Raw genomic sequence first — 11656 nt, forward strand, 5'->3', positions numbered from 1 at the left:
ATCTAACTCACAATTTACTGACTCTAACCCTAACCCTTTCCCTACTTCAGTTTGACATAGATGGGTTTGACATAGATCAATGACATTTTTCTCTCCTGTCTCTTTTTTACTTTTTTAATATAGTGGTCTCTTTGTCTGCTGGTTTCAAATTTTTATTTGTCATTAATTATATTATTTAAATGGAGTCTCACAGGAAGTACTCTTTTCTCCAGTGGACAGTGCAAGTGTGGATCAATTTGTCTCCAAACATATGACTGAATAAATGACTAAAAGAAAGATTTTTTTATTTTTTTTAATCAGAAATCGACAGTGTCTCAAAGCGGTCAGAAAACATGCAAATATCTTAAAGGTGGGTCAACGTGGACCGGGTCTGGGTCTGAAGGATCCTGTGGTGGTCTCAGCCTGTGCTAAAGATGTTGGTCCTGAGTGGTTGAGACTTGTGGTCCCTCCTCTGATCCGGGCTGGCAGTACCTCTTCAGCCAGGTGAGGGGGCTCCGATGTTGACAACATGGGGATTCAGGGTTCAGGTGGTCCAACCCTGACTCATGAAGCCATCTGATTTGACATTGGTACTTCCTGACAGCGGTGATGGGTCACATGGGTGACAATCATAAGCTGGAAATAGGAAGTGTTGAAAGGGAAACAGGAAGAACACAAGCTGGCTGGGGTGAGAAGGAGGAGGCTGAAGATAACAGATGATGAAAATGAAAGAAACACTGAAGTAAAACAGAGACAAGTCCAGACCACCAGAGGGAGCTGCAGGAGATGTTAAGAACAGGAGATCTGAATTAATTAACCCTGTCATGTGTTTCAGTTTTGAACTTCTGATTAAAACTCATGAACTCACCATTGCTGCTGAAGGAGCTGACAGACGTCTTATAGCCATAAACTCTGCAAACAAAACACAATTGACTAATCACAAGTGCACACAGAGACAGGAAGTGATGCTGTTAGCTGAGTGTGCTTTTACTTGTGTTGGAGGTGGGTGGAGACTCTGAGCTGCAGGTTTAGATATTTCAGATGTTTCAGTTTCAGGAGGCAGGACGAGGACAGCCGGACAGAGGACAGAGCACTGACAGAGACATCATTTTGATCACACAGACAGGTAAACACACAAACAGCTAAGGACAAACAGGTGTATTGTACATAAGGACAGTGTTCATACAAGCAGTACTCGAGTTGAGGGGGGATGGGGAGGGGGGGGGTGCCATCCCCCCTGTGGAGAAAAATGGTCAAAATCATCCCTCTTCTAAAATGGTCATCCCTTCTTATGTCAGCGGTTTTCAAAGTGTGAGGCGCGCCTCCCTTGGGGGGCGCCAGAGGACTTCAGGGGAGGCGCGGCGGGGGAAAAAAAAAAAAAATCTTACAAAGATATGTGTCTCATCACTGTGCGATGAAAACTCGGAGAGCTAGCCCCCAAAGAGTAGCAACAAAAATCCACAAAACGACACAGTATGTCCAGCGCGAAGAAACGCTGCTAATGTCTCCTGCTATGTCTCCTGCTATGTCTCTGCTTTAGTTTGAATCAGTCACGAAGCTCCTGGTTGTTACATAAAGACAAAGAGGCTTTGACAGTGAAGTGAGACCTCTTGGTGCGATATACTACCTTTGGGTTTACTTCATTCTGGATCGTCATTGGTGGGTCAAAGGTGAATGTGGGCGGTACTAATAGATTCTCCTGACTCTGATTGGTCGACAGGTGACAGGTGTCAATCATCCACACTCTGTGTTGTTTTAGCCTTAGCAGCACCGCTAGCTGCTACCTGCTGCTTCATATTCTTTAATACCGCTTGTTTCAAACATCGCGTCGTCTTAAAACTCGAAGTCTTCTTTCCTCCTCCTTAAATTGTGTTTTTTTAAGTGAAGATGTTTTTTAACAAAAATGTGTTTAAATGTATTTAAATATGTTTAAAAACACACAAAGATGTTAAAAACATACACAAAGTTGTGTTTAAAAAAATATTTGAGCACATTCACAAATAAAGATATTTAAAATGTTTTTACAAATATGTTTAAAAAAGATGTGAATGACATGATGTCCATAGTTAAGTGGTTCTTGTTTCTTTCCGATAAATAGTATTGTCTTGTGCAGGCCATGCAACTGAGAATGCAAGCTATGAATCAGATGGGATTTAGGATTTGCCATGTCTAGCAAGTCACCCTAAAATTGACTAGAATGCAGGAAATTGCATCTAAGAAATACAAAATTTCCTGGGGGAGGACCCCCAGACCCCCCTGCTGGAAAATAAGTTACATAAATGAAAAATTTCACCATCCCCCCTGGTTTCATTTTACAACTCGACTACTGCAAGTGTATTGTACATAAGGACAGTGTGTTCATATAAGTGTATTGTACATAGTAAAGACAGTGTTCATAAAAGTGTATTGTACATATTAAAGACAGTGTTCATAAAAGTGTATTGTACATAGTGAGGACTGTGTATTCATGCATAAGGACAGTGTTCATGAAGGTGTATTCTATATAGTGAGGACTGTATTGACTTACAGTCTCTGGATCTTTGGCACCAGTGTCGACACAGTGTGGATAGGATTGTTCTGGATGTTGCTGTGAAGATAAAAATCAACATGTTGAGTATAAACAGTAATTATGTTTCTTCACAAGGACAAACAAGGACCTTCAGGTATCACAACAGGTGTGAATCATGTAAGAAGTTTTTGACTCAGTGGTCAGACATGTTGAAGATACCCACATAGTCTGGATTGAAGGATTTCTGATGAAGGAGTTTTCTGGGATGACGGAGATTTCATTATTCTGAAGGTTCCTGCAGAAAAAAATAATACATTTAAACTGTGTGTGTGTGTGTGTGTGTGTGTGTGTGTGTGGTTCTCACAGGTGTCTCAGGTTCTTCAGGTGTTTGATGGCTGAAGGAAAACTGTTGATCCTGTTGAAGCTCAGATCTCTGCAGAGACACAAAACTTTACATCAACAGTGAAAAAGGAATAGAAACTTTATTGATCCCTCAAGGGGAAATTTTTTTCACTTACGTTTTTCTAAAGCATTTTTACCCTAAATACAACCACACACACACAAAGGGCTATAGACATGCAAAATGTGGAGTGAGCCCTGAGAGCAGTTGGGGGGCTCAGTAGTTTGTTTTGCTTAAGGGCACCTCAGCAGTGCACAGGAGCTGAACTGTCACCTTTCTAGCTAACAGTCCACCTTGGTCCATACTGGACTTGAACAGGGCACCCTAACCTAACTGTTATGTTATGTGTTTTTTGTCCGTCTTTAATTTCTGACTGAAGTCTCTCTGAATGACGTCCTCCATCTGTCAGCTGTTTCATTACAGAAGATCTGAGCTCGATCATCGGATTGAGCAGCAGTGAACAAGTTTTTTTTTTTTTAAGTTCAGTTTAGATCAAATTTTGTGTACAATTAATTAAATCAGTCTAAATTTACTAAACCTGTAAATAATGTTAAATTTCAGTGTAATGATTTAGATTTGAAGTGACCATAAACTCTATAGTTTCTTTGGCTGCTCGTGACTAAAATTCAATAACTTCTGATGACAAACTCTTCAAATTAAGATTGAGACGAAGAATTTTTATTGTGACCTCAAAAGTCTTTGATGGACTCAAATGTCTGCTGTGTGTTGGTCTTTAGACGAGAAACAAAGAGACCACAGGCGGATCTATCTTATACAGCTCTACTTAGTAATTGACCAATCTAGATAAATGCCAGCCAGATGCATTTAAAGTGAAGACACGACCATGAACGTGTATACAGTATACACAGTAAATAGTACACATAATACACAGGGTAAGCCACCATATTTATTCAAATAAAAAGCTTTGATAGTCATACAGGGCTGGACGAAGTGTTCACATCCACGAAGGTAGAAATACTTGCCAAGGTGAAGCCAATTTAAACATTTTGATCTAAATGGTTTTTTTTATATATATATATATATATATATAATATATATATATCTATTATATATATATATTATATATATATATATATATGACCTAAATGTATAAGAAAGACATGCAAACATGAATATTTTAAGAATAAGTAAAGTAGTGGTAGTAAAGTTTTTTCTTCACCATGACAGATGTGACTGATGTAAAACATTTTATAATATTTGCAGTCTTGTATTTTAATTTTTAAACTCAATTAAGTCAAACAAACAAAAAAATAGAGTTCGAATAAACAAACTTTTGCTGCAGATAATGTATGCGTTTTACTGAGGACAGTGAAGGCAACACATGCACTCTGTAATGGAGGATAATTGAGACCACACACAGTTTGAACTGGAGCTCATTTAAACAACAAAAACATGCAGATTTTTAGAGGCTGCAGAAAGTTTCTGATCAAACAGGAAAAAGTCAACGCAACTTCAAGGAAATATATTAGATAGATAATAGATAAAATAAATTAATTTGTAAATGTAAATTTGTTCAGTGATGTTTTTGCAGTTTCAGATATCTTTGTTACTGTATTTTTGAATGTACTATAAAGGTGCTTCATAAATTAAATTTATTATTATTTTTAAAAATGGATCTAAATTATTTGTCTTCATTTTCTGTCTTTAAATGTTGTTTTGTCATACTCTTTTTTTCAGGAGAAATAATTCAGTTAGTTAACTTTTATTATATCAGGATTAGCAAATAATCAAGATTGAGAAGGAAAAGATTCTTCTGAACATAAACAGTCGTTTGTATTGTAACATGAATAAAATCATTCTTATTAATTTCACAACAGTTATTTAATCCACACGAGGAATTATTATTGTTCAAAAACTTTAACAATTGTTATAACTGTAACAATAATATTTAAGGTCTGACTTACAGAGTCACCAGGTTGTACAGTCCATCAAAGCTCCTCCGGCCCACAGAGGTGATAAGGTTGTTATGGAGATGTCTTCAGAAAATAAATGAAAAAAACAAACATTGAAAGTGAACATCACATTATTCTTCTCCATCTTTTAACTTGTGTGTAAACTTAATTTCCCAGAGTTCACCTGTCAGTCAAAACTGATGTCTTGTTCTGTTTAATATCTGTTGGAAATCCACCAGCAACTAAAGACTGGATGTGTTAAACCACAAACCCAATTGAGTACGGGACACACTCTGGGGCTGATCAACCCCAGCGGGCCATCCTCTGGTGAGGGTGTCTAGTGAACACCCTATGATCCTGAGGTCCACTACTGATGATGTGTCTTGAAATTTTCACAAAAATATAACCTATATTCAATTTAACAATTTTATGTCAAGCTTATTTTAATTTCAGTTTTATCTAAACCAAAATTGAGTTAATAAAAGAATACAGTAATATTTAAACATTTTCCTTTTCAGTGGTTAGATGATGGTTTGGGTTGAAAGCTGAAAATTAGCAGCTGACTGAGAAGAACAAATCACAATAACAATGTTAATATGAATGTTAACTAAAAAGTTTTCCACATTTGACAGAAAAGAAAACACAAAGGTGTGTTCAGTCAATTTTATAGTCCAATTAGTTTAGTTCAGTAGTCTAGTTTAATAAGATCAAGTCTGGATGCTGGTCCTGGATGACGGTCATCTGTTTTAAAAGTCATCACTCACAGCACCATCAGCTGGTGAAGGGCAGCAAACGCTCGGTCAGGGATGTAGCTGATGTTGTTGAGGGCCAGTGTCAGAGCCTGCAGTGCCATCAGGTGACTCAAAGGAAGAACAGGAATCTCCATCAGGATGTTATCATCCAACCACAGGTAACGCAGAGACGACAGGCCTTTAAATGAGGAGGCTGGTAGGCAGGACAGGAAGTTTGCATCCAGATGTCTGAAAGACAATAGAGGAGGTACTCTGCAGATTAATTATAATAATTTAATAAATTCAATTAATTATAATTATTATTACAGGTCAAGATAAAACATAATTGATCCAGGGGGCAATTAACAAACTAGCAGTGGTCTATTAAGTCATAGAAATTAAACATTAAAGTGAAGAACACATGAATGTTTTCCTATAATTATTATAATATAATTAGTTGATTCTCTATAATTATATACTAATTTTAAAAAACATTATTATTATTATTATTATTATTATTCTGCACGGTGTGACAAAGTGGGTGAGACAATTTGCTCAGGTTTGTTTGTGTTTTGTATTATGTTTGCGTTTAAAAATTAAAAAATAAAAATTCAAAACTCAATTATTGCTAAATTTAGTTTTACTTTATTAATTTATTCCTTGTCATAAGTTAAATTAACACTTCATTTTGTTACATACCATACTCACCATGTGGTCAGAGACAAAAGGAAGAAGTGCTGCAACACTTCCTGTATTTATACTCTAGCTGACATGATTGGGTGACTGGTCATTGGACTAGTCCAAGTGATTGGGGGTTAGGTGAATTAGTATGTATATATGTATTATTTAGGTTTATTTGTTATTTCATTTATGTATGGTTGAAATGTTGATTAATGGTAAAATAAAGGTAAGAGTCTTTTTACTGTAAACGGTGTGAATATAACTGTAAACTGTAAACTAACTAAAAATTTGGAAGTTTTGGTCAATGGTCAATGGTACAGCCAGAGAGGTAACACCAGGTGAAATTACTATTTAAGTAGCTCTTTGTCCATCAGGGAGTACAGAGAGAATAAAGAGAACAAAGTGAACGTAGTGAACATCGTGATGTACATGTGATATTAGTTGTAGTTTTCATTGTTATAAGTTGAGTTTTATTGAGTTCAACTGTTTAGTTCTCTTTTTTGTTTTGTATATGTTTTGCTACACGTTAACCTGGATGCACTTTGTTTTGTAACTAAACAGACTGAATAAATAAATAAATACGAAAGATCCTGTAAATAAAGCATACTTTAAACTCTAACAAGTTAAGTTTTATTTTTGAGGTTAGAATGCTGAAATGTACCAGACCAGGATCAGACCAGGTGTTTTAGTTGTAGCCATCTGTTCTTGTTGTTTCTCTCCATCATGGAGGTCCTCACATTCTTTGGCAGCATGGTATCATTTATAGTCATTTATGGTGTTGACAGCCGCTGTGGGGAAGCCTAACAATCGCTCCTGGCATGACCACAAACAGGCGGCTCGCATGTGGTCGATGCCCCCCACCGACCTCCACCCACCCTCCACCTCCTGCTGCTGTGAAGTGTGAAGCAGAGATTGGCACTTCTGAGGTGTTAACTGTCGGTTAGAGCGATTCAAAACGTCTGGATGGAGGTTCAGGTCAACATGTTCAGACACCTTGGGCTTCAAGTGGATTTCACCTGCTGATTCAGCTTGTGATGATTATGAAGGTCATCTGTCCATCTTCAGGATAAAATTTAAAAACAATAAATAATCCTTTTGTTCAGGGGAGTGACGAGTCTGAGCCAGAGGAAGAAATTAAAGGACAAAAACATGTGAACTGGTCATTTAACTCAATCACAGCTAAGAGCTGACCAATCACAGCTCTCAGAGTCTCCACTGAATCTTTTTTAATTACTTCATTAATTCATCAAGTGAATGAAACAGGACATTTATGTAACTACCTGGAATCATCAGGACCCAGGTTCACATCCAGGCTCTGGTGACTGAAAAGCTTCTGGAAATGTATGATTTTAAAAAATAATAATTGTATATTTATTTTAATAAATTATGGAAAATGGGAAATATTACATTAAAAATAAAGATTGAAGAAAACAAAAAAAATGTTTCAAAAATCTCACAAAAGTTTTCAATCCACTGAGAAACAATAAAGGTCAGACTAAGATGGGGGATGAAGTTAAAATTTACAGGAGAGGAGAACGGCAGGTGGATCACATCCACATATTCTGGAGCTGCTCAGCCTCCAAACATCTGAGATAGAGTTCATCCTCTATGATATATTTGTTTTTTTTAGTGTCATCTGTTTGTTTTTGTATCCTGATAGTTTTTTTTATTTGTAGTATTTTTAAATGAAGAACTTTTGGAGCTTTTGTAGTACTGCAGTACTTTGTTCATAAATCAAAATAATATAAATGTCTGAAGTGAACACTTCACACAGAACAAAGTGACTGACCTTAACTCAGACCTTTAATAAAAAATATATTAAATGTAACTCGACAAGCTATCACATTTTTTTTTATTTCATGTTAGTTAGGATTGTTAACTTATACTGAGAAAGAATCAAATGAGTAAACATGTAATCATTATAATTCATAAAAACAAACTGAACGTATTTTTGTTTTATGTGAATAATTACTTCACTTTTCTTGATGTCTCCATTGTGATGAAATCAAGGTTACAAATTTCTCACTTCTGACAGAAAAAATATTTTCAGCATCAAAGTAAAGCTGGAAATAATAATGTTCATTTATTTTTAAATATTTTATTGTCTTTAATTGTTTGTGACTTCCAGTTCAGTGTGATGAAGGAATGCGAGAAAAACACAAAACAAAAATCAACTGATTTGAATTTAAACTTTAAAAAAGAGTTAGAAGGAACCATTTGTGTTTTTCACTGTTGATGTTCTTTATAAGCTGTTGTATTTCTATTTAAATAATTAGATGTCTAGTTATTTCAAAACTTATTCTATTGATTTTACAGAATGAAACACAATTCAAAAGAAAATATATATATTAAATATAATTTGTTTTTCAGTCTTTTAAACTGTAGTTGTACTGTATTTTAGTACTGTTTAATATGTTTTCTTTAACTTTACATACCAGTAGATTCACTATATAATTATACAGAACATCAGCCACTCGCTCAGAGCTGTTTTGGATTTCATTATATTAAATTTAGCTGTAAACTAACTTTTGCTTTGATGTTTGAATCAAAATGTCACAGGAAAACAGTTTCTCATGGTTGTGTGTCGATGCTTTATTTGACTGTATATAAAACTCCTGATTAATTAACTTTAATCCAACTTGATTTAAAAACTTTTTCAAGAGTTTGAATCCTCGTTTAAAATCCTAAAATCTTTAAACTAAACTCTGTAATTACCTTCTGTTCAAAAGATAAAACAACGTATTTTTAACATAATAAATATGCTAAAATATTTTTGTGGATTTCTGTAAATACACTCAAAAAAGACTTTAGGCCCAAATGCAGGACTTTCCATCCATTTGAATTACGTATGTTTAATATAAATGAACTAATAAACTTAATGTGAAACAAGTAATAAAATTTATGTAATAGTACTAAAAAACTCAATGTGCTTCCACTACAAAGTAGTGTAGTAGTAACCAGGTCTATGCATTCAATATTAATAAAGCCAATTAGTTTGCATAAACCCCACAGCAGAAATGAATGCAGTCATTTTGAGGTAATTAGTACTATTACATAAATCTTATTACTTGCTTCACATTAAGTTTAGTAGTTTAGTAGCTATCTATATTAAACCTATGTAATTCATACCTGTGTGTGTGTGTGTGTGTGTGTGTGTGTGTGTGTGTGTGTGTGTGTCTGGTGAGTGTGTGTTAACATGTACAAATTTTCCACATTGACAGATTTCTACATGTCATTTTAATTTATTTTTTTGACCCTGTGTTTAATTTTCAAATGATTTTTAAAAACATAAAATACTTTCCACCAGAAAACATAACTACATCCTGTGAATCACATAAAAGTGTGCTATTTATAAATTATATATAATATGAAGTGTTATATTTATGTATATATAATATAAAGAATGAGTATATAAAGTAGATAGATAGTAGTTGAGTTGTGTACTCACAGGGACAAGGTGAAGCTGCTCAGGTTGGGGGGAAGTGATCTTAGACCAGCGTTCACACAGTTGACTCGCTGCAGCGTTCCAACACTTTCACACCTGCACTCCGCTGGACAGTCACCGCTCACACTCCCTCCCCCGATTCCTACCACATAGGGAAGACCCAGAACCAGAACCAGGAGGTGCTTCATTCCTGCGGAACCAAACAGCTTAGAGTCCGAGCTGCAGTGAAACAGCTGTAGACAGATGTGACAGAGATTTCAATCAAGCTGCTGTTCTCATGCTAGGTCCTGATGCTGCCCCCTGCTGGTTCCTGAGGTACTGAGAGCCTCCAGATGCTGCTGAAAGTGGTGGTGGGCCAGCAGGGGGCAGTCTTCCCTCTGGTCCTCAACAGCTCAGAGACACCGTCCCGTTGGTCTTATCTGGACCCTTATCACCTTCTACTGTCACCCCTATGGTGTGAGTGTTCTGGAACAAAATGGCTGCCATGCTCCACCCAGGTGAGGTGAGAGTCCCCCTTCAGTGTGAAGAGTATCAGTGATAAATGTCATCTATTACTTTTATTATAAGTAATTCCTATGAAAGTGAGATTCAAACAACAAGAGAAAAGATGAATGCTTTGATTTGTTAAATCGCTTCTGCTTTAAATAAAATGTTTCATCGGCACCTCATCTGATACGAACATGAACCAACAACACAGTGATTAAACACAGGAAAAATAACTCACATACAGCGTCAGAGTCATAAAGCTCTTCCTCTTCTTCCTCTTCCTTGAGTTTATATTCGGGAAACTGTGTCTTCCTCTCAGCCAATCAGGGACCAGGACCTTGAACATACGCCAGACCCCAACCCTGACCTCTGATCACTGTGAAGAAAGTTGGATATTGTATTTGGAAACAAAAGAACATGACACTGATTTTAAATGTTAAATATGTAAATGAGGCATTATCTGAAATGAACAACAAACTAAGTGAATCAAATAAACCATGGAAAAATGTTAAAAGTGACCTGATGCTGTTCATGTTTTTTTGCTGAGTCATGCAGGTGTATGCAGAGCACCTGGTTTGTTTGTCCAAAGACAGTCTGACTATAAAGGACTACAAAGGACTCTGAAGGACCAGATCAGGTGTTTTCACTCATGATCACAGTCAGATCAAACCTGCACTTTAAAGTTGTCTGAGAGATCCAGCGATACTGACAGCCAGCAGAGATCTTACAGGTTAAATACCTGGAACTGAGTCCAGATCCAAATATCATGACCTGAAACCAATGAGAGCACCAGAGCCAGGGAGGGTTCTTCTTTGTTGACTGAATGCAGTTTGGAGAACAGACTCCACCATGGGACCCCATCACAGACAACAGACCACAACTTCTATTGTTGTTGACCATTTCATTGATTTAGACATTTAGATGAATTTAAATTAATTTCAACTCTGCATCAGAAAACAACCATCATAAATATGATGTAATGAATGACATCATGAATACAAACTGATGTACAAACTGTAATTAAACTCATGAAACAAGTGTTTTAAAGTAATTCAACATCTTGTGTGAAGGCTGAGTGTGTCGTGTGTTGGTCCTGTGTGAAGGCTGCAGACAGGAAGAGGAGGGTGGAGGAGATGTTCCATCTTCCTCATCCTCCTCTTCTTCCTAACCAGGACAGGATGTCAGTGAAGGGACGGAAGGTGAATTAACATCCCATCCCACCAAAGGAGCATTCAGCCTGAAGAGGAGAGGAAAGTACTGCAAAGTTTATAACAACATTGTCACAAACTCAACTCACAAACTTTTTGAAATCTGCAAGAGAGAAAAATAGAGAGAGAATTAACCTTTTATCATCTGAACAATGATAACATGAAATATTAAAGGATCCAAAGACTGACTGCAGTGTTTTAGTCATCAGTTAACTGTTACCAGATAACTCTGTTTTCAACAGTGTATAATCACTTGAAGATAAGAATTATAGTTATGTTTATTAGGTATTTTGTAGTAAATTAG

General features: G+C 36.2%; 1 protein-coding gene across 4 annotated transcripts; it reads right to left on the bottom strand.

Moving 5' to 3' along the window:
- Nucleotides 1-296: 296 nt before the first annotated feature.
- LOC109138207 (leucine-rich repeat-containing G-protein coupled receptor 5-like) lies at nucleotides 297-11488 on the bottom strand. 4 transcript variants are annotated; one of them, XM_027275776.1, is made up of 10 exons: nucleotides 10383-11488; nucleotides 9662-9891; nucleotides 5566-5781; nucleotides 4814-4885; nucleotides 2853-2921; nucleotides 2712-2783; nucleotides 2507-2566; nucleotides 971-1072; nucleotides 848-891; nucleotides 297-756 (listed from the first exon to the last, which is right to left on the bottom strand). In XM_027275776.1, exons 1-10 carry the CDS (start codon nucleotides 10488-10490, stop codon nucleotides 524-526), a joined length of 1206 nt encoding a protein of 401 aa, XP_027131577.1. In that variant the 5' UTR covers nucleotides 10491-11488; the 3' UTR covers nucleotides 297-523. The 4 variants fall into 4 exon arrangements, with proteins under 4 accessions (XP_027131577.1, XP_027131579.1, XP_019113374.1 ...); XM_027275778.1 differs by having other exon boundaries at nucleotides 9662-9848; nucleotides 10387-10497; XM_019257829.2 differs by having other exon boundaries at nucleotides 10387-10495.
- Nucleotides 11489-11656: the final 168 nt, after the last annotated feature.

This window comes from Larimichthys crocea, unplaced genomic scaffold (assembly GCF_000972845.2).
Source record: "Larimichthys crocea isolate SSNF unplaced genomic scaffold, L_crocea_2.0 scaffold214, whole genome shotgun sequence".
Taxonomy (NCBI): Eukaryota; Metazoa; Chordata; class Actinopteri; family Sciaenidae; genus Larimichthys; species Larimichthys crocea.

What these genes read in the sequence shown, in the direction of transcription:
- LOC109138207 (XM_027275776.1), bottom strand. Translation starts at nt 10,490, where the DNA reads ATGTTCAAGGTCCTGGTCCCTGATTGGCTGAGAGGAAGACACAGTTTC. An exon ending in AGCAGCTTCACCTTGTCCCT is followed by an intron (nt 5,782 to 9,661) that starts GTGAGTACACAA and finishes ATTGTCTTTCAG; the next exon opens with ACATCTGGATGCAAACTTCC. An exon ending in CTGAAGAACCTGAGACACCT is followed by an intron (nt 2,784 to 2,852) that starts GTGAGAACCACA and finishes TTTTTTCTGCAG; the next exon opens with GAACCTTCAGAATAATGAAA.